Source organism: Acanthopagrus latus, chromosome 18 (assembly GCF_904848185.1).
Source record: "Acanthopagrus latus isolate v.2019 chromosome 18, fAcaLat1.1, whole genome shotgun sequence".
In the NCBI taxonomy this organism is placed as follows: Eukaryota; Metazoa; Chordata; class Actinopteri; order Spariformes; family Sparidae; genus Acanthopagrus; species Acanthopagrus latus.
Window position 1 is genome coordinate 16436687 of NC_051056.1, and position 26307 is coordinate 16462993.

A 26307-nucleotide genomic window follows, 5' to 3' on the forward strand; every position below is an offset into this window, starting at 1 on the left:
CAACTGTATTTGTGTGGGGGGGGGAGGTGCCTACTCCTTCTGCAACCTTTATTTAACAGTCATTTAAAAAAAAGAAAAAGAAAAACCAGTGGGGAAATTAACTGTGAGCACAGATTCTATATTAACGGCCAGGGTGAGCAGATCTAAAATAGGAAGAAGCTTTACATCAAAACACAGGCCCAGTCTCATTTTCCCCCATGAACACCCAACAGACTTTCAGTGTCACGTGGAAACCCTTGAATAGGAGGGCTCCGGATGTTGTATTAATAATGTGACAGCACTTTGTGAAATTGTTTTACTTGTGCAGAGGCATTCCGATGGCAAGTACAGAGACTCTCATGGAAACAAATTAAACTCATGCCTGTACGGGCCTTGTCGACATGTACGTAAGTGTTTTGGCCTTTTGTACACGCGTAGTGTTGTAGGTCACTGAAATTAGGCCTTTTGGAAAACTATGGCAAGAGTAAAGATATTCGAGACCTTTCAGTGTTTACATCTGGATGGGAAAATGGAATACAGAGCATGCTGCTGTGCACCTTGAAACCAACAATTAAAAACTGACATTGTGGGTAAATCCCTTGCACAATTTCACAGTAGCACACAGCCTTCGGCAATGTGTGTCCGAGTGTATGCAAAAGTGGATGTTGGCACTGGGTCACATAAAATGATATCTCCTCACATATGAACTGGACAAACTGGGATTGAGAGGTGCAATATGTAAAGATATTATCAACAAAATGTCAGTTTGACGTTGTGTCAAAGACATCTGTGTGTTGTGTTGCAGAGGTAGGGCATCTGTTGTGGGACAGCATGCTATCAGCTAGCTTGCAGCCACTTTGTACCATGAACAACATCAACACTTCCTCCGATGCTCTGGGCAGGATCAGATAATATTACTGCTAGCTGCACGGCTAACCGATCTTACTAGCTAAAAGCAGCTTACAGTTGGTAGCAGTTAGCGGTAACTCTGCTAAAATCTAGATCCCTATCTGTTTCAATGGTATGAAATCAACAAGGGGGCAATTCTTACATAGTGCACTTTTAAGTGATTATCTCCAGGGCATTTTGATGGATGAGGACAAACTACTTCAGGTGATCACACTCCGCTGTTTTTATTTTCCACTTCCCTTTTGACATTCACTTTTTGTTCAGTATTCATAATGTCCAAATAGGCAACATGTGAAACAATGTGCAGACATTGTTGTTGAAATTGACACCTTTCTGACTGTTGTTTAAAAAAATCTTTAAAAACATATTGGTGTAACCCAAAAAGTGGCGCATAAAACTTCTGTGGAGAAAAATCAGTGAAATGAGAAAAATGGCACGAGCTGTTGATCGTGCGAAAATTTAGCTGATTGCAGAGATCTTTGGTTGTGATTTGTATTTTTTTTTTTTTGCTGAAACTGAGCCTAATTGAAGAGGAAATCCATCTGGCTGAATACTCAAGTAAGAGCTACATCAAAAAGGCCACAAGCTTAGGCATTTGAAAGAGAAAAATATGACAGCTACATTAAATATGGTATTAGGGATATCATACATCAAATGTGAACAAAGACTGTGTTCATAAATCTACACTGATGAGAGGCATAAGTGGTTACAATCTAATATCCAACAGTGCTTAATAAGTAAGTGTTTGACATCGACCAAAATGCAAATTTATAAAACAACTATAAATTGTGCATTCAAAATATTGGCAGAGGCATGCAGTAAAGATAACCTAGTAACAATTTAAAAGTTAAAAGGGAAGGAAAATGTTTTTAACTTACAGTAACAATATTTTCTTTTAAGTGTAGCAGTGATAAAACTGACCTTCTCAAGGGTGTTGTAACAATAGAGTAGTCCTTCATCTTCTCACGAGAGAGTGGGTTTAAGTATATTAATTCAATACAGTAGGCATCAAGGAAGTTTCCAAAGGTTATAAATGTACCAGGAATTTTATGGAAAAGGGCATAAAAACTCTTAAAGATGCAATGTGAGGTTAAAACTGAAGAGGCAAATATTCTTCCTGCGACCTTCCTCTAGCGAACAAGGGGTGTCTGTTTGAGGGAGATGAGGACGGAGCGCATTCGAGAAACATCCTTTGCCTGTTTGTTGGTTTTCGGATTGAAGTCACAGAGGCGGGCTACCCTCTCCCATTCGGTTCCTGGACTGTCGCCGTCGGTCTCTGCCAGGAAGGCCTCCTCTGATGCTCTACAGGTGGGAGGGAGACCAGAGAAAGACATGAATGAATGAGCTGCAATAGTAGAGAGATCTCAGAACGGTTTCCACTACAGCAAACCCGTCTGACCAGAAAATGATGCTCAACCACAAAGTTCAATAACATTATGAATAGCACCTGTGCATAAGATACGCACTAACTTCATGCATTTCTTCATACCAATCATACACTTTTGTTGGAGACCTGTTTATATATTTCAATTTTTTTTGGACAATCAAATAAAAATGCGGGACATACCAAATTAGGCCTTCAAAAACAAAAACTAGTGTTGGCATGCGACAAGGTGAAAATCAACTAGTGGTAACTCAAGGGGTAGTTCATACAACATTAAAAAGCTTAAGAATTCTAAACCTACACAAAGCCTATAACATCAGAGTTGGGCTGTTTGTAGAAAGCCTTGTCAGCAATCCTAGTACGCAGGCAAGGCCAAGAAAGCAGGAAAAAAGAAGGAGAAAGGAGAACAGTGTCAAACAACAAGCAGAGAATTGTTAGCGTTTGCATCAGAGGCATTAGACAAGTGACTGAGAAACAGTTCTAATGAGGTGGTGGTACAAGGTTTTAATCTGTGCAAACTAAACTATCTGTGCCACTGTCGCCAATAATCAAGCTTGCTTTGGTGCTAGGCTGCAGGGTGGATGAGAAAAACTGTGACATTTGCTCTCTGCTGTTTGCATTCCTCCTAGCTAGCCAGCTTCCTGTTTTGTTGTCCAGGCATTCTCCACGGACACGCAGCTGTAGACTAACATCTCATTAGAGGATTGTCTCTCAGTGCTTGCACAGACACAGAGGAAGAAAACTGGCCAGAAAGACTAGAGCCACAGATGCAAAGTGATACCGTGCCAGACTTGGACAGAGTCTGTTGGAAAGTGTGAGAGAAGAACGGGGTTAGCTCGGTCAAGAAAAGGAAAGGCTGCGATATCTTCGAGAGCACACACACAACACTGACTTTCACCAAGCTAAAATAACGATTTTAAATACTAGGGAACAAATTTGATAAGCAACACTACTGATGCTCTTATATTTGATATGTTGGTAAGTCCGACACAAACGCTATGAATTTCAACATCTCTCATGAAAACATTCAGTTTAGGAAAAAATCGGCAAGTAATGTTGTTGAAAATTAAATATTGAATAATTCCTACGGAGAAAAATGACATGAATCTGAGCACAATGAGTTCAGTGTAGTGACTATAGCATCTGTCAAATCATGACGATCAACCAACTGTTACTTCACTGCCTGTTAACAGGGGACATGTCAGACCCTAACCTGTTGTTGGCCTTGTTCTTCTCCATCTGCTCGCTCTGGTGTACATGCCAATCCTCCAGCTCCTTTTTGGCTTTCTCTCTCCACTCTGCCTCCGCCGCCTTGGATGCTGAGTCTTGTCCGGGTACAACGGCAGACACCGATGGCAGGAAGAAAGGTAGAAGAAAAGAACTGATATATTATTAGGTCCACGTGTGCCAAAATTAGATGTGCAACGTCATGCGTCCTAAAAGGTTAACCATAAAAGATGCATCGCGATATGACAACATCACGGTGACTCATCGCAGCTGCAGAGTAGAGAGTGCATCACACAAGAGCGATTCATTCCCCAGCTGAGGACATCTTTGCTCACCTAATGCCTCAAGGCGTGTCTTCTGCTCCTCCCTCCACTTGCGTAGACTCTCCGGCTCTTGCCTCTGAATGTCCACCTGGGCGATGGCTGCATAGTTGTCTGTTGGGCCATTGGACTCCTTTTAAGGGACATAAAAGTATTTACCGGTTATAAACAGCTGATCAAAACACTGTGTAGAGAATAGATGCATTACTTTATTACATTTATGATTATATGAAAATATAGTAGAGATAAAAATACACGAAATGATTTGATGATGTTCAGCCCAAAACTCAGACAGATAGATTCTGAAATATATTATATACTGTATAAACGATCGGCCATATGTAGGCTCACCTGGAACATGTCCCCATTCACCGTGGCTGGCTCCTCTCCGAAAGCGTCTATCATTGTTAAGAGAAATCAAAGTTTAATGTTATCAAAAATAAACGGGCTTCTTGGAGTTTTCTGGTCTGCAATCCTTCCTCCCCACCTGGGTTTACTTGTGTTCGCCTCTTCCATAGCGTCTCTCTGTTATCAAGCAAACTAAACGTTACAGAAATGCAGCAGCACCTGTTCTGCCACTGATGTTGTTGGATAGCAGGACAGGTTTATCCGGTACAAGTGTCTACGGTTAACAAAACAAACATTTGGCTCAATTGCTGCTATATAACTTTACCAACTTATATTTACGTGCTTTGGTCTTAATAAGTCATTAAATTCTACTTGGTATGACATCTCTATCTCTATCCTGCATTGTGAACTGTTATTAACGTCTACTAACGAAGCTACGTTGTCTGTGTGCAAACAAACGCACCACCATCAGCCAGCTAACTACGCTGTGAAGCTAACACTACTTTGTTTAAAAAGTGAACGAGTGAATAAGTATCATAAATTGACTACATGACTGTCGTAGCTAGTAATGCTCCTAACATATAGGGATGTGGTTTATTGCTCGCTAACTACTACAACACAGTCCAAGTACCGGTGCGCACATTAGCTAGCTTCAGTTAGCTCGTTGCTAACATTCGCTAGCTCACTGACAAACTTGCCGTAGTTGACCGGCTCCGGCTCGGGCGACTGCTGGTCGTCCGCTCCTTCCAGCGCCCCAAAACCCTCGCCGTCGTTCTCTATCCCCGCTATCTCGCTCTCCTGTTGGGCCAGGAAAGCGGCAGCGGGGTCCTCTTCGGTCTGGTGTGCTCCGTTGTCAGCCATCTTTCACAAAAAAAGTGTTTACAAGTTTAACTCAGCTTGGTAGGCTCAGCTAGCTAATGTCACCAACATCAAAACGAGGCCACCAGCTCAACAACGCTGATATAAACAATTCAGATAATTCACCCGGATATCAGCTGTGCTGAGTGGGCGACTGAGTGCGACAGGGCAAACAGAGAAATCACTCGTGATGTGGCGTTAATAAACAATCTAAGCTTCACTTAAGGCCCTCACTGATGATTCATGATTTCTTCACTTGCTCAGCCACTGTGATGATGGAGCAGGGCAGCACCCTGAGGGTACCAGTCCTCCTTTTGTTACTGTTTGTCTCCATCTGCTGCCCATCTGCAGCATGTCTGCTCTCTGAATCTGATCTGGAGTCAGACTTCAGAGTCAGCTCAAAACACGGAAACAACTGCTGCTGCTGCTGCTGCTGCTGCTGCTGCTGCTTCTTCTTCTTCTTCTTCTTCTTCTTCTTCTTCTTCTTCTTCTTCTTCTTCTTCTAAATACTACTACTACTACTACTACTACTACTACTACTACTACTACTACTAATAATAATAATATTATCTGAAGCACATTTCATACACAAAATGCAGCGCAGGCCAAAAAAAAAAGTGCTTGAAATAGATATAATTTTCCTGTTATTTTTTGATGGAGCAGGAAGGCATAACACTCATAGCCTATATGCCAACTTTGTAATCAAAATTAAAGTACAGTTTTAATGATAGATTTAATGATATACAAATAGAGGGCAATATGAGTGTAGCAATAAATCTCTGGAACAAAGTAAAGTAGCCACAGTGAAATAGTTCTGCAAAACCTTGCTATCAAAAATAAATATACTTATGTAGAAAGGCTGCTTGTAAAGTAAGTCACGCTATCCAAATGTTTTTTTAATTTATTAATTTTTTTACAACTTGTCAGCCTTAAACCTTAACGATTATTCTATATGATGAATGTAATATTTATAAAACATATTTTGAAAGTGATACCCAGCACTTGTGCAATTAAGCTGGTGGAGGTGGAGATATATTGTGTTATTTATTATGTACTCAAAGTAACAGCAATAACTATAGCTGTCAGATAAATGTAACAGATTAAGAAATATAAATATACAGTATATGTCATGTCATTGTCTGTAACCGCTTTGCCTGCATTGTCTGTAATCCCTTTTTATGGGGCTGCAGGGGTTTTTGCTGGAGCCAATCTCAGCTGACTCTGGGGGAGGACAAGTCACCAGCTCATCGCAGGGCCCTCACTGATGGTAGAGGCCATCATGCAAGGTGCCAGCTGCACATCAGGAGCAAGTTTGGGTTCAGTACCTTGCTCAAGGACACTTCGACATGCAGCTCAGCTCAGCCCGGAGCTGGGATTTGAACCAGTGTCCTTCCAATCACTTGCCTGCTGTACCCGCTGAGCTACAGCTGACTTTAAAGGACAAAAAACAATTAAATACTTTGTTTATATGTTGCAGACCTTGTCACCTTTCTAGCTTCAAACAGTGTTCTGGGGACATCATTTTCCCTTGAGAGCAGCTTGTTTAAGAAGTTATTGAAAAGATAAATATGTCTGAGCTTGTATTATTACCTCGTTAATACTGTTAATATTACAATTCTAGAGTTTGCCCCTTTAAGGTCAGTTTGTTTATTCAGTTATTCATTCAACTGACAATTAAAAAGAGTTTGTTTAGTAAGTCATAATAATCAGGCAATAAAGATATTTGTCTTATGTTTTAAAACATCTTGCCCATAACTACATAGTCCACCTTTACATACAGTACTTGAGTAATTGTAGTAAGTTACATTCCATCACTGAATATAGTATACACTTTTCTGCATTTGCATTTTCCAGATTGTAATACTTTTATTTAAGTAAAGGCTCTTGCTCACACTTTTAATTGTTATTGATGTAAATAAAACTGCACTTTATTATCTTGCACCTTATGTTCCACTGACCTTAAACTCCAAGCTATGTCAGTATTTACTTCAGTATGTTATGTTATTCTATCTATCTATCTATCTATCTATCTATCTATCTATCTATCTATCTATCTATCTATCTATCTATCTATCTATCTATCTATCTAATCATCCTCTACCAACAGTATAAACATCAGATGTGTGCTGGTTTGTGTTGTGCAGTGGCGCGTTTGAGTGTTGTTCAAAAAAACAAACAAAACAAAACAAAAAAACAACAAAAAAACAACAACACTTCAATAAGTGTGATTAAAGTCCTGGTAGTGTCACGGCTGAGCTCGTCTGAACATAAAGCCCGGCCTCTCCTCCTCTCCTCCTGGGTTTTTACAGCCGGATCAGCCCCCCATGTGACTTCTGACGTTTCGAGTCGAGTCGTGCTAAAAGAGAAATGTGAGGGAATGATCCTCTGCTCACCAAAGTGATCCACGGTGGCTTCCTGACGTCCGCTTCAAGGAAGTCCGAAAAAGTTAGCCTGCTGCTTACCGACTGACTTTTTCCTCTTTTTTTTTGTTTGTGTGTGTGTAAAGACTTGAAACGTGATGTCCGACGGACAGGAGGTAAACTTTTATCCACCGCTTTGTGTGGCGTGTGTTGTGAACTTTTTTTATGCTGTGTTGTTGCTCCTCGTTGTGCAAGTTTATGTTTTTTTTCTGGCTAGCTGCTGCCGCTCTGTCAGCTCGTAGCTCTGCACTCTACTTTTGTTCAGAGTCCCTTCCTGCTAACTTTTCTTGCTGTGAGTGTTGGGGGAGTTTATTGCGCTGCAGTCGAGCCCCTTTAATTACAGGCTGCAGATTATTGTCTTTGCACACTTTTATGTCAATTAAAAGTAAAGCCACGTAAGCTCGTAATTGTGTTGCCTTGTTAGGGAAAGCGTGTAATTCAGTTGTGTTTTGAGGATGGTCGCATTTGTAGAGGCACAAGCTCCTATAGGAATAATATTAGTGACACTCATGGGCGATTATAAATAGCCATACCATAAACAGGAACGACGTCACTTAAGTGCCACAGACATTACTGACATACTTATTGTCTCAGGTTGAGGATCCCTCCACTGGTCTTGGTGCTATTTCATTAAATGAAATGTAATCTACTGTGTTATTACACACACACACACACACACACACACACACACACACACACACACACACACACACACACACAAAGAGAAAGAAACTAAATAATTTGCAGTGTGCTGCTATCTCAAGTCAGATCTAACCCCCATTACCTGTTGCTGTTATGACTTGTTATTTCCCATTTACTGTCTCAATCAGTCTGCCTCGTAATTGATTTTCTTTACTCCCGGGTGGTTTTTTTTTCCTTCTTCTTATATAAGGAGAAAAAGTGGCAGGAAAACTAATCCCAAGTTTTTGTTAATTGAGATTGTTTTATGTGATCTGGATGCCTGCACACAAATATTAAGATGGAGACAAATAATAATAATAATAATAATAATAATAATAATAATAATAATAATGATAAAAAACTCCCATAAGGATTTGCATTAAATTGGCAGCTTTATAGTTTTTTTTATTGGTTGGGGATGCTCAGGGTGTGATACTGTCTCTGTCTCAGTTTTTCTATACATGTGAGCTCCTCTGTTGCTTAAAAAATTATAATTGCTAGGTTTGCTTGTTCTGTGCCCTTCAAGAGGAATGTAGGATTCCATAAGGTTTACTTCAGCAGTGACTGTCTGCCGCCTCTCAGCTCCACTTAACAAAAAAAAAAAGAAAAAGAAAAAGGGAAAAATCAGTTGACGTTCATGTAGAAAGGCTTTTGCCAGAATGTAAGGGTCGTTGACGTTACCTCTCTCCGTCCTCCTCTACCCCCCTCTCTCTCCCTCTGGCTGTGACTCATGTGGGTGTTGGGCTGAAATAGTTTGGTGTAGTTTTACATTCCTTATATAGCCTCTGAGGAGTGAGGAGAGGCTGGGGCTCGCCTGTGACACACACACACACACATACATGCACACACACACACACAGTGTCGGGGGGGTAGGGTTTGCCAACAGAGTGAGAATCTGCTCGCCCTAGCGCACTGAGTTCTCTAGCTTTCACCCAGGTTTGGGCTATCGGCCGGCCCTTGAGGACAAGGTAGGTTTGCATGGTGGCATCCCGGGTAGCCATAGCTGTGTGTCATTAACTGCGATGACACCTGGTGGGCTCTGAGAGGAGGGGCTCTGTTAGGGGGCGCAGGTACAGAGGTCAGTGGTACAGCCCGTAACTCGCGGGCAAGAGCAAGTGACAAGGGCCTTCGAATCGCGTTACCTTCGGTTTTAAAATTACCTGGTTATTTGGTGACTTGCCATCAAGTGTCAGTAATTAGACTGGTGAAAGAGAAATCTAAAGGAAAGTTGAAAGTTGTGGGTTGGTGTTTTTGTCACAGTTTGCAACAATGATTAAATTATTATCTGAATACAGTGAGTCGACTGTACTCGCTCTGAAAGGAAGACTGACTGAAAGAATGTCACTGCTGTTCTTGTGGATTGTACAATTATGATGCTGATGATTTTTGTGGTACTTGTTTGCATTGTAGTATATTTTTTGTTACGCTCTGAATTTGGCCTCAAGGAATTGAAATCTTTTAGCTCATGTAGGAATGAGTTTATCCATAGTGTTGAATCCTATGTTTCACACTTGTATCAAATTGAATTTCTGTCAGGACATACCATTTTGTAATATAGTATATAATAACCCGTAACCCTAACCCCTTCTGTTTTCATTTCTGAAAACAATATTAATAATACTAATTGTTTAGTATTATATACTGTGGTACCATGAAACCATGATATTTTCTGTGATGGTTATTGTACCGTGTACCCTGTAGGAATGCTGTGTGTCAGTGGCAGCTTTGGCATCTTATCGTCTTGTAAGTTTAATTAGATTTACTAATGAAACATGGCTATCCCTAACACAGCATTTAAAAAAAAAAAAACTTTATACAATATACTTTGAAAGAAAACAATTTCACTCTCAGTTTCTATGTGGAATGTGTGTTTGTGTAGGAAACAACTGCCGACCTCCAGCGGCTCGTCTGCTTGGATGAAGCAGATCGAAAACCTTTTCTGGACTTCCTTGAATAATTTCCTCCTTTTCTCTCCTCAAGGCTATGAACGTATACTCAGTAAACCTCAGCGGCCCGGCGCCTTGGGGCTTCAGGCTGCAGGGAGGCAAGGACTTCAGCATGCCCCTCACTGTGTCAAGGGTAAGAAACTGTTTGTTGTTGGAGTCCGCTTTTGTAATTCTCTGCATCTGTCATCACTGAGGTGTTTGGAGGATCATGCTGTAAAGTTCCTCCAAGACTCTTTGTAAAAAAACCCATTGACCTATTTACAAGAGTCTGTTGGTGTTCACTAGTCTTAATCTTCACGCCTTCATTTTCATATCAGTCACAGTTTTTATGGTGTTTACCAACCCTCATCCACCCATTGTCCTTTCATTATAAACGTTAATTGGGCACAAGGACATGCTGCATTTTGTGTCGCAGCGCTTTTTAACTCTCCATTTTAGGTCACTAACTCTTCACTGGATGAATTTTCAAATACTCTATAAACTGCTGTCGCTATTCAAGAGAGCAGCAACCACTTTTCCAGGCCTTATAAGTGCAGTGCAGTGCTGCTTTGCCTGACAAACACACAGACTCTCCCATGCAGCCACACGAGCATGCGTACACATAAAATCATTCCAACATTGCTGGCAGCCACGGCACGCACCCATCTAGTATTCTTTCACGCACTCGCTCCCCATTGACTTTGTTATATCGCTACCTTAGAGGCTGGGTAGATCTATAAATGTTAGACGAGATTTGCATTTATTAAATTGTTAATTCTCCTCAAAGTGTGCAGTTTCCTATTTTAGAGATAATTAGGAGGTAATAAGTAATTAAATGGGTCAGGCCTGAGCTTCACAAGGTTACCCCACATACAATAGTCTTTCAAACACTTTTGATTCGTGGTTTCTTTAAGTTGACAAGAAGTCGCAGTTGTAATAAAACATTACGATGAATGATGCACTGAGCGTACAGTGTGTTGTAAGTAGCATTGTGTGTGTGTGTGTGTGTGTGTGTGTGTGTGTCAGGCTGACGTCACCCTGTAGTGAGGGCAACAGTTATCACCAGCCTTGTCAGTACATGTCTTGTATCTGCTCTGTTCTCTGGGAGTCAGAAACACAATGTTCCCTTTGGATTTATGACAGGAAACATTTTCTCTTACCCATGAAAGACCAAACACATGCTAAAACCCTATTTGACAAAACACCGAAACAAAAAAGGGTTGGAGACTTTTTTGGTTTCAGTCTAGACGGGCAAGGCGCGCTTTAGGCTGAATGGCGGTGGGTGCGTCTGTAGCTGTCGTTGAATGGTCTTGACTAATCAGCCCGAGAACGGGGCAGGTTTTTCTGCAATCCAGGTACATTACACATGTTGATTATTTTCCTGGCTGGCAGAAAAATGGCTTTCATTTTCTGTGATGCAAAGCCTTTCCTCACTGCCAGTCTCTCTTTATACGTTTTGTTAGTCTAGGCAAAAACTGCTGCAATCAGAGCCATCTGCCTGGTCAACATGCCTGGATATTATTATAGATGAATGATTTCCAGTACGTTTTGGCCCCCCGTCCACATGCAAACAAAGTTGTAGTTCACTAAAATAGATGTTTTAAAAAAATGCCATCAGAAGTGCCTCACAAAAAAGTAAATGGCAGACTTCTGGTTTGTTTACATCTTGTTAGCACTGGTGGGCTTTGTGCTGGAAAGGGTTTTAAATAAAACAATAATAATTAATATAGATACAAATGAACTCTTATTGTTTGTGTTTTTAAGTTACTTCTGCCAATGAAACAAAAAACAGAAGGTGCTATGGCCATAAAATGATATCGCAATACATAATGTATATCTCGATATGTTGAAATCTCCTCAAAAGCACTCCATAACTGTGAGGACTAGGTTACAAAAACCTTGATATTGATATTGCATCTATAGTGTGAATGTGTATAGACAAGTATTAGAACAAATGGAACAGTTAAGGTAAGTTCAGAAAATTGCACCGCAAATTGCCCTCCGGGGACAATAAAGATCTCTTGACTTGACTTGACTTTACTGTAATGCAGACTTTAAAACCAGAAAATCATGATATAGCGATATCATTCTGATATGTTGCCTCACACTACTCAGAATGCTCTGTCTGGTATTTGACGTATAGTTGATGTAGACTTCATCGGCGACGGCTGACACAGACCGCTATTGTTTGTTTGAGCGTTTGAAATTGCAGAGTTGTTCTATGTATGGAGATATTTTGTTAAACAGAGGTCATATGGACAGAATTTTTTTTTTTAAGGAAGGGGTAAAAATATTTGTATGCATGAAGACAGGACCCTAACGACTGAAAAGTGGCTAAAATATCTGCGGCCTGTTCTTGGAGTCAGCTGGGCCTCAGGGTCCAGGAGATATAAAGATCTGACAGGTTTTCCGCTCTTTACCTCTCAGGGACTGCTGGCTCTCCTCTCGGTTGTCATAAAAGACCGGACAGTGAATCACACAGTCGCAGAGGTTGAAAACAACCCAACAAGGGGGTGTAAACCTCAATGATATACAGTATCCCTTAGTAACAGGGAGGAAAACATCAGGCCTGCCCTCAGTGGGCTTACGTCGGATGAATTTAGTGGGTGGTCTTTCTTTACTGGCTTGTAGCCGGAGAGATAAGTATCTCGGCTCAGACAGTCAGTGAAAAGCGATTACACAATGAAGAACATGTGGAGTGACAGGACAAAAGCCTCAGTAAAATGCTGCGGGGCAAAGAGATTGACGGTGATAACGCCTGAAAGATCGATGCTTTTAAGTGTTTTTTTTGTAAAGATTAGGTAACAATTAGTGTCATCTGGACATGATTGATTGATTGATTGATTTATTTAGTTCATCTGAGTTGGTTTCACCGTGGCAGATTGTGCTGTTATCAATAACGTCATCTTCAGTCATTTAGCCTGTATTTGTTGCTGTTTCAGTAGCGATTCTGATCATCTTTGTATTGATTTGGAAAGTTGTGGGTCTGTGGCTTGTTACCTCGTGTGTGTGTGTGTGTGTGCGTTGGTATATAGGTTTCCCCTGCTCCATGAATGCTCTTGTTTCCTTCCTCCTCTGTCTGTAAGCCAGGAAAGCTATGCTTTCTCAGCATTCCTGGGATTTTTTCTCGTATCCACCCTGTCGCTGCCAACAGACAATCCTCTTGTCTCCTCTCTGTGTCTAATATGTCCTCCACACTCACTTTAACTCGTGCATAAGATGAACTCCCCCAGTCTCACTGGAATACTTTAACAGTGAGATCAGAGGAAAGCAGACCGGGCCAAGACAAACTGTTAAGTCACTGGGAAAGGAAAAATAACAGTTTGACCTTAGCATGATATGAGCACACCCATTTATCACCAAAAACATATGTACATAACTTTTACTTGACTCTTTTTTGTATCAATATTTCATTTTTATTTTTCTTTCCTGGGTCAGTGTTAAAAACTTCTAGCCAGTGAAATCAGCACAGAGTTCTCTTGACCTTTCACCACCCAACGAATGAAAAACAAAGGAGAAAGGAAAAATAATGAGAAAGAGAAGGCCTCTCTCTGTTTTACTGAAATGTCATTATATCTGTTTCAGACTGACTCTGTGACACTGGGCACAGCTGCATGTGTCAGTAGACTTGGCTTCTTGACCCTCCTCCCAGCCTTGAAAGAACATAAGTTGGTTGCAGCTTGTCGCAGCTGCACTGACATTTCTATTAGATTTCAGACTTTAAATGTTATTGGCATTCAGGTGGTATTTAAATGGACACTCAGTGGACTTTTATTATTGCACTTTCAGGAACATTTGGGATTTTGTTTGCCTGCATCAAGCTACAGAAACACTGGATCCTACATTTCCCCCAATGCATCTCGATAACGTCTTGCAGTACAGCCATTCTCTACGTCTTTTTAGATTTCAAACCTCCAGTCTAACATGCAGGAGTTCTCTTGTACATTTGCAATCTCTAAACCCAAAGTTAAGATAACCCTGATGACGTCATCAGATGACGTCATCAGGGTTATTATCATCTGGTTATTCTCAGAACTCCTCAAAAGCCACAGGAGACATCATGCAAATGTTTTCACAGATTGAGTAGGAAGATCTGCACCAAATGTCTTGTTTGTTTTTTGTTTTACGTTCAAAGCTTCTATTGAGATATTCAAATGATGTCTCGAAAATCTGTTGTCATGTGATCAACCTAAAAAAAGACCATACCATGCAATAAAGTGCATACGTGTACATGCTTGTTTTTGAAACGTTACGCAGTGGCATATATCTGTTGAAGCAAACTATTTTGTTGTTTATGTGAATTTTGAAAATGATTACATCTTTTTTTTATTTATTTATACATTTTGGACTTCTGGAATTTAGAACACTCTGGAGTAATTGGTAATGTCTCTGGAATCTAATTCAGATAGTATGAAACAAATAATTGTCACTGGGCTAATCTTTATCTGCAAATAATATCTTCATTTTTGAGTGTCAGCGCTATGAATGGAGCTTCCAGCTATTCTGGGGCTACAATCAGTGTCTGTTTTTATCCAACATCTTGACTAGACCGTAAAAACTGAAACTTAACTTTGTGTAATACTAATGTCATGATATTTTTTTGGCAGTCTTGCAGTAATGTCTCTGGAACTGCAGTTGTTGTCTCAAGTCTCTGTGAATAGTGAAGGATTATCACCTGACAGCCCTCTCATATTAATGGGTCAAACATGGGTTAAACGTCCAGCAGACCACACCGGCATCTTCTCCCGTGAAAGCTGACCTATGGAAATCTTGAGCGTCAGTTGAGTAGTTTGATACAGCCTCCAAAAACAGCCTTCTGTGTCTTCACCCCCTTTCCATCCAGCCCATGTTTTTCCTTGAATATCTGTAAGCTTCCGCGACCTTGAGAAGACGGAGGTCTGCTTATGTAAAATGATATCTTTCTCTCCACATGTCTGCCCCAACATCCTGTCTGAACTGCTAAAGCATAAAATGTAGGAAGCACAATGTCGTCGTAGCGCCGTTTCATTGCTGCTGCAACTGAGTCACCCCAGTCTGCCCCAAAACTCCTCTGAGGAGTCTCTCAATATATCTGCCCCAGATCTCGTGCCACCGCCATTCCATAAACATTATGATACCATAACCGAGCCTCCTGAGCACCATCTGGTTTCTATCGACAAACACATGCCACGCCGCTGAAATCAAACGTTCTGAGGAAATGGCAGATGATGTCAAGCCAATAATAGGTGGGGAGATTTGTGCATGTCTCCGCACCACCACAGCTGGATGTGTCATCAAGTCTTATATTCCTGTTTTCTCTGCGTGTGTCTCTGTCTGACTTGTAGGCCATCTGTTGCATTATCACTTGTATACTCTTAAACACTCCCTCGCTCTGTCTCTCATATACACACAACCGCACACACAAACCGAGAGGAAAGAGGCCTTGTTAGAAGGGGGAATTAATAATTCAGTGCTTACTGATAGATTGCCCGCAAGGGGCATTTCTTGTGTGGCTTGCTCAATGCGAATGTGTTATGTTGTGATCAGTGCAGCAGTGTTTTAAGGTGAGTTAGTGCTAGGTGTTCCACTGCAGTCATTATGGGGGGAACCACATACTTGGAGGTTTGGTTTTCCATTTCTCAGAGGGATATTTATGGCTTTGCATCAGCTGTGCTCACTGTGTGAGTGATGTAAGGACAGACTGTCTCTTGGCCCCCAAATAGCCGTGGAAAGAATAAAAGTGAGCCGGTGCAGAGTTACATGGCCCGTATATCCACAGCTGCAGATACATTTTAACTGCATTATTAGTTTAACCAAAAACAAGAGTAGTCCGCCTGGAGCGAGTATGAGGCCCTGGCTCACCTGAAGGGTCAGTCAAGGAAAGCGCTTCAAAGGTGAATTCAAGACGCTGCATTTTGAAAGGTTGGCTAATGCTTTGAAATTTGATAGCATACCAAAACGGCACTGCTGCTGTGCTCTGCCAAAAAGCCTTGAAAAAGGCTACTAACTGTTGGACTAACCCTGCAGTTGTGAATAATCTATTTTAGTTGCACAGACATCATGGCATTAATGTGAAGTGAGTTCAGCATATTTGCACAAAATCATTTAAGGTGAGCCCGCTTCTTGTTTATGGAGTGTGTCGGGGGCAACTGACGGTCGTGTGGCTACCAAAGAGCTAACCTGATGATGTATGATAACATTACGCAGCGGCATCAGGTTAGCTCTTTGGTTGTTGCGAGGTACGGTGAGGTGTGCTGCATTCAGGAACATATTTTCCACTGTCCTTCGGCGTATTGACAAACTGCTGGGGGGGTGTTGGGTTTCCAAACCGCCCCCTACCAACCAAAGGCCTGAGCACAGCAACTTTAACTGCTGCCGTCTCAAGTGAGGGAGCAGCTGCACTCTGAACCTGAGCCAGGAGCACAGGTGTCTGTGTCCATCACTAACTCAACTCACTCACACACACACACGCATACACACACATAGACATATGCAATCTTTACAGCTTCATATATTAATTTCTCTTTCCTTTTATCTCATCTTTCATGTAGAGGTCAGCACTATAGGTTAAATCTTTAAGGAGGGTTTGTAATATTATAGTCCAGACTGACTGGCGATACATCCAAGGCAAAATCATCATATCAGTTCTGGTGCCACCAGAAGCCTCCTGATCAGCCCCACAGCTTCTTTTCTAAAACTCTGCCGGAACGCGAACATCACTCAAACACTTGAACATCAAAAAGATATTCGCTCATTTTATTGTTTTGATGATGGAGGTGTGAGAGCGCTGTCTACCACATTGTTCCATAATCCCCCATAGGGGTTCAGCTGGTTTTGGATCTGGTGACTTTTAATCATCTTCAAACTCATCAAAAAACCCTCAGTGCTCTGTGCTGAAATGTGTCTGTCCCCGCTTTCTTTTTATTCAGAGCAATCTCAATAGAGTGCTGCAAAACATTTTTATAGTCTAACCTCGGGGTTAGTGTCGTCCTGTTTCCCTCGGCAAAAAGGCAATGGATTTTATTCCATTTGGTTTAGGGATTTTTTTTGTAGACAGTAAGATCTGTGACAAACAAATGTTCATGATACTAGCAATATTTGTCTGATCTCCAGAGATGAACACCACTTTTCGTTTTGAAGCATGAATACAGTTGTCTGGAGTAAAAGCCTGGAGTCTGACAGGTCGAGACTGGCTAGGCTAGGCTTTCTTCACATTCTATTAGAATTAGAACGTGAGAAAAATTAAACTAGTTAGTTGGTCCTTCTGTCTGTGTTTCTTTTAAAATCAAAAATGGAATAACTTCGGGCTGTTTTCCAGAGTCCACTTGCATTATTTTACATTACTCAGAGTATTTCTCATAATAATCTTGCATCCTCTGAATAGATAGATTTCTGTTTATGTTCTTGGCTAGATTAGCATCTCTTTCTGCACTGACTACGCTCTAACAAAGTTTTAATTGAATTAAAGCTTAAATTAACGGTGCTTCTGTTTCTAAGGCTCATGGAAAATGTTGTTCAATGCTGTCAAGATCTTTATCTCATGTTGGTGTAATGACAAGGTGCTCAGGTTTACAGCAAGTGTCGCAGCAGAAAAGGGGCTTGCAGCTTTCTGCAGGGAACCTCAATGGCTTTATTCTAAGCTGTGTCCCTTTTTTCAGTCTGTCACTTGTGTCCATGTCATAGTGGCTTTTCCCCAGTGTAAGATGTTCACACTTTCAAGTTCTTTCCATACTGGAGAAATTATTTCTTCTTTAACCCCTCTAATTGCCTCCAGTAAGTGCAAATCAAAGCCAATTAAAGTGATGTTTTAACTTGGCTGTAAGATAACTGTAGCTCGGATTGCCTCTAAGGAATGCATTTCATCCTATTTTTAGCCATTTTGTGTTTTGATTCGAGGCAGTCTTTAACTTCGTAGACTTTGTGGGGGTGCGGAATGCTTTTTTTTTATTCAGCCTGAGCTGTCATCAGTTTACAGAGCATATTACCTCCCTGCTCACGCGGGTGTTTATGTTTAATGTGCAGAATCAAAGCGGCAAGTGTGATAGCTTAGCTGAACATGGCAGAAAACTATTGATTGAACTGCTGAGTCCTCTGAGCTTTTGATGAGCTAACATTTGCAGGGATCCATGACATCAGAGAGTAATCCTAATAGGTTTTTTTTTGCCAGAAATCCTGGCACTTGCTGACTTATCTGATGCTGAACACTTTGTACTCCAGTTATCTGCGAATTTGACACAAGTCTCGAGTTTCATTAAGCTGCATGAGCAAGCTGACTAATCCCTCACTAAACACGAGATGGCATCTCTGCCTGTCTTCTAGAACTAGCAGGCAGTGCAATCTGTGTACATACATATATATATAAAAAAAAAAAAAAAAAAATTACTTCTTAGACTGTTTCATCTTCTTCCTGTTTGTAACAAGACTCCAGCCCCTTGGTCTGACTCCATATGTCTGTGTGAAAGCCCCAGGAGGATGATGTCATTTTTTTTTTTTTTTTTTTGCAAATGACTTACCTGTGTGGATGGAAAAAGCCAGATGGGTTAGTTCCAGTAAATGATGTGACTATTTGTAACACATGGTCTCAGTCGGCAGCTTTCGGGAGTTCCTTTCATAGTCTGAAGTCACATCTGCAGTAAATCATATGCTGATGACTGATGACATCATGATGACCTATAATGCCTGCTCCCGTTAGTGTTGAGTGAAATATCTCGGCCGGCTTGTCAGACCCAGACACTCAGACTCCCTGAGCTGATGATTAAGTGTTGTTAACAGACGTTTCAGCAAAGTCAACTCTGTGTATAGATTTCCACTTTTTTTTTCAGGCCTGAGCTGCCGACTAGGACACCAAAAAAAAAAAAAAAGTCAAAAGCACACAAAGTTTTCAAAATGTACATTGTGTTTTGTCATCTCTGGTTGTTTATTTCAAACCATCCTGAAAAGAATAAGATCAGTGAAAATACTGAAGAATCTCCAAGTTCGTAGCAGTCGTGTATTTGACCAATTACAAGATCATTAGCTGTGTGATCATGTAGTTACTATTCTCACGGAAGGACTTCTGAACAGACCTGCTGGCACAAGCACAGGGGTCCCAAGGGTTCCTGGAGCGTCTATTTCAACTGACTTCTATCCGTTTGACTACAAAGAGACACAAGACTACCACAAATATACCCCTTTCACACTGGACAAAGAATCCACAAACACCTGCCAACATCTGGCACACTATTTTTAATGGCTTTACCGACATTTACACAACCTGCATATACGCACTAACTTAAGTTTAGAAGTCTCTTTCGAACTTGGTGCGCTCCTAAAATTGAGGGTTGGAGGTTGTTTTACATGTCTGTGCCCAGATGGCTGTTGTCTCATAATCTGTCCTTAACTATTGGTGCCCTCAGTCCTGCCCCTCATGTTTTAATCCACATAACTGTCACCTCCTGTCTTCTAATGCTTGCTAACTTCTGTCTGCTTTCTGTCCCTGTTTTTTTTTTTTTCCCCCCCAGCTCACCCCAGGCGGAAAGGCAGCTCAGGCCGGTGTCGGAGTTGGAGACTGGGTGGTGTCCATTGATAACGCTAATGCAGAGGACATGACCCACGTGGAGGCACAGAAGAAGATCAGAGCAGCAACAGACTCCCTCTCCCTCAGCCTCAGCAGGTAAGTCTGGCTATGCATGATGCAACGAAAAATGCTGCATGATCACTCACCCTCCGTTTTTATCTTGGTCAAACGCAGCGGCATAAATCACCACGAAACACATCTCCTCCTTCATTGCTCGGAGAGATAAAATACCTTAATGTCCTTGAAATGTGCCTCTATATGACAGATAGTTGCAAAACACACACTGAAGTTATCATCACACACAGTCCAGTTTTTCATTTCCCATAAGGCTTACATTCATTTTAGGGTAAAACTTGGGCTTGAGTCACAGCCTCACTAGTGAACGCCGTCAAGAAATTCATTATTGTTGCTTGTGAGGTTTTTATTTCTGTTTGTCCATTAGCAGTTAGGATATTTTTATAAACTACTGAACAGATTTCCATGGATTTTGGTGTAAAAAGAACTATCTCTGTTTTGGTACAGACAGTGCTACCATATGGTAATTTATAACACATTTCATGCTTTTGCTTATCAGTCCGAAACTGTGAGGCTTTTTTTTTTTTTTGTCACAAAATTGTTTGCCTGGATTCCCGATCCAAAGGTGCACCCAATTCCACCTACACAGATGTCACATTTTTGCACATTGCGGTTTTATTACTCATTCCACAAATTCCTTCGTAGAATTGGTACCATGCGCGGCATATTTAGTCGCTCTATTTTTAGGTCTTTCTTTCATCTTCTGCCGTTTTTCTGACAAATGTTTGCCAAAAGTCTTGCTGGCACGGCCTAGTTGAGACAAACTTGCAACCATGTTCCAAACACAGGTGCACATATCAACCCAGAGTGATCCTGTAATGTACAAAGACGTTTCGCTCATGGGTAGTTTAACAGCTACACGATGGATTTTTATGTGTATAACTTTGTGGGAATGAGTCAGACCCATTTTGCACAAACCTTAAACCTTGTACAAAGCAGATATTCCCAGGATGTAGTTGATTTCCAAAATTCAACATTATTACCATCCAATTTGTGTATTTTGAATTAAGTCCAAAATCAGGTTGAACACCTCTGAACGTTATTATTTATTAAACTAACAAGAGGACTGTGACTCAATAGTTTTGTCATGTTCTCTCCTTATCAGCCTAAAGAAGCCGGAGCAGGGGTGAGGAGTCTGCACTTTTTCGCAGCGGGCGTTCATGCCAAATGCTGTCAGGCGGATACACTGGTCTTTGTTCGGTTGAAATAAAACATTTTCAGAGGAGCCACGGGCACCTTCCAGTGAGACTCCGCTTTGTAATGAAATTAGAGAAACTCTCTCGTCAGATTAAAGCCGCTTTGTTGTGAAGTGTGAGCCAGGAAAATCGATGTCTCCAAATTTGCTTGAGTTATTTTAATTAGCACTGGATAACCTTCATACAGGCAGCACTCATACCTGCTCATGTAACTCCTGCCAAAAATTCCTGCCCGATAAAGTATCTACATGGAGAGCGAGCCAGAATGTTTCATCAGGAGCTTAATTATAAGAAAAAAGTTCCCTCCCAAAAAATAAAAGTTGGATGAAAGCTATTCAAGAGCTTAACGCCTCTGGAAAACGAGAAGGTACAGACTTGTTAAGTAATAAAGATGAGCCTGGCTGCAGTCAGGGGACTCATTTTAATTTTTTCGGATACTTGGAGGTAAAGAGTTTTGTACAGACGCATCACAGCTGGCTAGTTTCACATCTAATTCATTTTGTTGTTTCCTGCCAAGAGACTCGGCTGTTCAGTTCTGACAAATCATCGTTGTTCACTTAGTTTGTTGAGAGTCAGAACGGCCACAGGTCAGCTGTGACTGTCCAGAACAGAAAAATAACGCACTTTCCGGAAGAAAAAAGCCAGAACATGAACTAATACTTGAACTGATTCAGAGGTCACTGGGGATATTTGCAGCATTTTATTCAACATATGCCTGGCTTCTCTCAAATTCATACAGAATAAATGTCTCTGTACAGATCACTGAATCCAGTGGGTCCTGCGAGTTCACGTGTCCCTGCCAACCATTAGCCGGTTTCTTAAATGTCAGGATTTTCTGCTCTTATTTGTCATAGATCACAGTAAATTGAATATATTTGGGTGTTTGGACAAAGCAAGACATTTGAGGACATCATCTAGGGAAAAGTGGAAAATTATAAGGACATTTTATAAAGCAAAGGGATTATTCAAGAAAATAATATTCATTTATTCTGTTAGTGTTTTGCTTTAGTTCTAGCCCTAATACAAAACAGATGTTGAACACAACAGATAACGGTGTTACTGGCATCAATACTGAGAGAGAAGGTGAGGAAAAAAGCACTCTCAAAGGCGGGAGATGAGAGAGGGAGAGAATAAGATGACGGGTGGGTGGAGGTAGAGCAGAGTACAGGGATGTTAAACTTGAGGGGATCAAAGGCTGATTTTCTTTTTTCTTCTTCTTCTTTTTTTTTTTTTTTGAGGTGCGGAGTAAGACGCCAAGGAGATGATATAAAAGATCAGGCTTTTTACCAGCAAAGAGCTGCAATCACTGTTTTTCTATACAACCAACGAGACACATTGCTGATGCACCATAGTTTTTTTTTTTTTTTTTTGCTGCAGAAAGAGGTCACGCTACGCTTCAACCTACTAAACGCCTTTAAAGGAGTGGGAGGGAGATAGAGAACATTTAGATTCATGGGGATGTTTCAGAGTGAGAAAGGAAAAGAAAATAAGAATTTGAATAGAGACAGTCAGATTCTTGTTGGCGGTGAGGGGGATAATGATTAAGAAAGGTGACACCATGCAGAGGGATGGATGAGAGACCTTTGTTTCCCTGTCTGATACCTCGTTGTCGTCACTCGTTGTCGAATTTTGAGATCGCTGCTCCCCGCCAAGATATACGCCCACAAACATCCCCCTTCATCAGCATCACATGATGGATTATATACAATTCAGCTGCAAATACAACCACTTCTATTCAACTATTTCACCTGGTTATGTTACTTTTTTTTGCTATATATTACTATATACTCTTACTAGATCTGCCCTTAGCTAGCTAGCTCAGTTAGCTGTGCAGCTAGCGGTTGGGACTGGGAGCTAGGGGGCCAGGCGAGCGTCCGTGTTTACACTACCAGCACAGCAGTTTGGACCGGGACTGGTGTTGTTAGCAGGTTAGCATGCTAACGTCAGTAGATAGCCTAGCAACATACACATAATAATGTAAAAAAAAAAATCTACTATTTAATCACATTCTGTAAGTTGTTTTTTTAGCTAACAGTGTCAACCACTCATCCATTACTTTGGTCCATCTCTGTCAACAGTTTTATTACTCTTAGCTAGCAGTTTTAACTGTTTATCTGTTACTTGGCTATCTTTTAACCTTTGTTTGCTCCCTCACTCGCTGACATATTTTTCTCAGATTGCCATTTGTCACACATGGTGTCCAGGTGGTGCAGCTGACTCTGACTCAGTTATAACTCTCCATTTTAAAACAAAGGTCATTAGTCTGTCTAATGGAAGAACAATGGGTTTTCTTCCCGTACATTTATCTCCGAGGGAGTGGTGCGATGTTTCGATAGACCTGTAACAAGCCGGCATGTTTACTTAACGCCAGCCGTACTTTTCCTCCTCTCATGTGGTTCTCCTCCTGTGTTTATCATCTCCTTGTGGAGTCCTGCTATTGTAAATATTTTACATTCTTCTGCTCTTTTTCTTTCACCCATGCATCCCCAGTCTCCTTTCTTCATCTCACCCTCTCCTATTGTTATTATATCATCAGACAAGCATGTGTTTGTTTTCCCTGAAACACTTCTCGGTGAGGAACTATTGTCAGCCTGATTCATTCGTATCTTGGCTGCCATCCACGGTTTCTTTCATGTCAAGAGAGGAGGACGGCCGCACGGTGATGAGATATGGTCCATTATTTGGTTTAGTGTCTCATTTTGTGCAACACCAATGATTATCCCCTGCCTGTTTTTTTTTTATGGTAAGGTTTAGGCTTTATCCAGAGCGTTTTTATTAGGGGTGGAATCAAAAAAATATATGGGCAATAGATTTTGGGCTTCAGAGAGAGAGAGAGAGAGAGGCAGTGGATCACGTTGCATTTATGGGGACACACTACACATTTCAAGGCTTAACGTCAGAGTGGTTGGAGTCTGTCTGTGATGTCTTCAAAGCTGATTTCAGTATCGAGGGATTTTTTTTTCCCCTTTTTTTTCACGTGTGGTGAAATCTCTCACTTTATCTAACATCAGCCAGAGAGCCAAGCATGCATCAGCTAAATTAAGTGACCCATGAGATGAGGCAGGAAATGATCTCAGTGTGTTCATATTCGGTTTCGGCGCAGGTCAAATGAGCAAACCGATTCCATGGAACTGACTTAATCATTCCCACATTCGTTCGTTTAGACTTGCCACAATACATACAGTACACAGCAGCTGTCATACACATTCCTTATATATCCCTCTTTTTAAGTGTGACTCATCAAATTGTGGGTTAGGACGAGCTGAAGCGCCACGAATGTCACATTGATTTGTCTTCCCAGAAGTGTGACAAGCGCAGACATGTCGGTATTCCTTCCTCTCACTCCTCCTTCTGTAGCTATACAGTCCTGTCGTCATCCTGTCTTTAACATCCCTCTATCAGTGGTTGAGCAGACAGTAACATGAGAGTTACTCATTCCTCAGTGTCACAGGAAGTGCTGGCCATTGTTTTGTGTGTGTGTGTGTGTGTGTGTGTGTGTGTGTGTGTGTGTGTGTGTGTGACTGAAACAATGAGGGCGACTGCAGAGCTGCTTCACTGGTATTCGTAGCTTTGTGTATCATGCAAACAGTCGGTCAGCGGATGGTTTGTGTTTTGCTTTTTTCCCCCCCAGTAGCCGGCAGCAATGTGAATCTGGGTTCCTCCATGTTTAATGTGTAAAGAAATTTTAATGAACCGTCTGCCGCGTCACTCCAGCCAGCAAAGGCGCCGCAGTAATGTGAATCCTGGGATCAGAGTTAAGAAGTGTACAGCACCGTGGCACTCGTAGCATTCTTAGCTTGGCTGGGTGAACCTGCTCGACGGTTCAAGATTTTTGTGAGAAGCCCAGAGGTTTTGGTGTTTTTTTTTTTTTTTTATAATGGCCCCCACAGAGAAAACTTGAGAGTTTACACGAGCTGCTTCTTTTTCTCCCATCATCTCTATCGCCCGGAGCATCTTCACTGATGAGCTTAATTGTTGAGATATGGTTATAAGGGTGCTTGAGACGGCATTACAGCGGAGTCCTCGGGGCATTGCAAACACAAGCGATATGAGCAAACAAGTTCAGTTCAACCCAATTATCCAAACCACATGTTTGGATGTGAAAACAAAGGTGATCACTAAACTGTCAGTTGTAAACAACCTGAATCCTACAGTAGAATTTGCAGGGCTACTTCTCGGTTCAGTCTTGCACGTGTTCTTATGTTTAATGATGCACTGGATGATTTTTAGTAGACGTTTTGATTGCACTCTTTTCTGTTCTTTTATTGCTTCAACTCTCTGTTAAAGCCTCTAAATATAATGTTGTCTTAACCAATAAGGAAAATGGCTAAAACTACAACAGTTCGACATTTCTTACAATGTTATGTGTGATTTCAGCCATTAGTCCTCTCTTGTACAATATGAGGTTGATATTTCACCTCGACAAAAATCAGTGTAATCTGACTTATTTATTATAGATTTTTCAAGTTTGACCTTGGTTTTTGCCGCTCCTCCTCTTTGCCTTCTTTGCCTCCTCCATCAGCAGGCTTTTTTATTTTATTCCTTTCAGTGTCGTTTCCAAAGTTATTCCAGTTGTTTTACAGTTACCTGGGGATAGCAGCCTGGGAAAACAGTGCCTCTTCCTGTTTTTAGCTGCACAATGGCAGACTTGCTTCCTTTTTGAGCCAAAATGCCGCCTTCATTGTTGTGGGAAACATCAAGCTCTGTGGGCAGGCAGTGAAAGCGAGGTTTATAGAGAACCATCTGTATCTATACGATGATTATCTCATTTTTCCATGGTGATTATGGTGTATCAGCAATCAGTATTTACTTCGGAATGATAAGTGGAAAGCAAAAAAACGTGTTCATTGCCAGCTCAAATTTCATAGAATCCATAACGAATACAAGCAAACTGTGTAGTTTTGTTTCAGAGTAATGTTGCAGTATTCAGGACAATAATTTGTAATATACCTTTTCTGCAGTTTGAATAAATATTCAAACACCACATTTTCTTTGACTGTAATTTTCCTATTGTTACTTAAATTTGGAAGAGTATAAAATGTACTAATAGCTGTTCCCATCTATTTCTTTTCACAGAGCTTTCCAAGCAGGTGGAGACCAGAAGGTAAGAGTACATTTTCCTGAAACGCTGAGCTCACCCCGTGCGAACACTTGTGTGCTTTGGCATGGCCGTCCACCGGTCCACAGTGACACTGATTGAATTTGAAACTTCCCTTTAATCGTTGCCCACAATTGGCCTCAACGGTGTGTTATGTCACTTTGTGTTTAAATTCATCTGATTCACCTGAGTCACCCGTCAAGCTCTCACAGAGTCCATGCACTGTGCATTAGCAAAGCATCAGTGAGTCGCTAAATGAGTTGTTTGCTGGATGGAGTGCTGTGAATATTGCTTTTGGAATTTTTCCCGTGGTTCATTTTGTGATGCCTTGCACAATCCCTGATAGCACAGC

General features: G+C 41.2%; 2 protein-coding genes across 9 annotated transcripts in view; one reads left to right on the forward strand and one right to left on the reverse strand.

Moving 5' to 3' along the window:
* Nucleotides 1-1087: 1087 nt before the first annotated feature.
* On the reverse strand, nt 1088-5464 carry cltb (clathrin, light chain B). 5 transcript variants are annotated; one of them, XM_037077372.1, is made up of 8 exons: nt 5260-5464; nt 4866-5028; nt 4171-4217; nt 3835-3952; nt 3486-3597; nt 3054-3074; nt 2574-2627; nt 1088-2190 (listed from the first exon to the last, which is right to left on the reverse strand). In XM_037077372.1, exons 2-8 carry the CDS (start codon nt 5026-5028, stop codon nt 2019-2021), a joined length of 687 nt encoding a protein of 228 aa, XP_036933267.1. In that variant the 5' UTR covers nt 5260-5464; the 3' UTR covers nt 1088-2018. The 5 variants fall into 5 exon arrangements, with proteins under 5 accessions (XP_036933267.1, XP_036933266.1, XP_036933269.1 ...); XM_037077371.1 differs by having other exon boundaries at nt 5152-5463; XM_037077374.1 differs by lacking the exon at nt 3054-3074 and having other exon boundaries at nt 4866-5463.
* A 1896-nt stretch (nt 5465-7360) lies between these two features.
* pdlim7 (PDZ and LIM domain 7) overlaps nt 7361-26307 on the forward strand; it is a 36231-nt gene continuing 17284 nt past the window's right edge. Inside the window, exons 1-4 of one of the 4 annotated variants that reach the window (XM_037076281.1) lie at nt 7361-7561; nt 10107-10205; nt 19531-19682; nt 25934-25961. In XM_037076281.1, coding sequence (XP_036932176.1) covers nt 7544-7561; nt 10107-10205; nt 19531-19682; nt 25934-25961 — 297 coding nt within the window. In that variant the 5' untranslated portion in view covers nt 7361-7543. Of the gene's footprint in view, nt 7562-8937; nt 9095-9136; nt 9205-10106; nt 10206-19530; nt 19683-25933; nt 25962-26307 lie in introns of those variants that run through there. The other 3 variants (XM_037076282.1, XM_037076283.1, XM_037076284.1) reach the window with 3 other exon arrangements.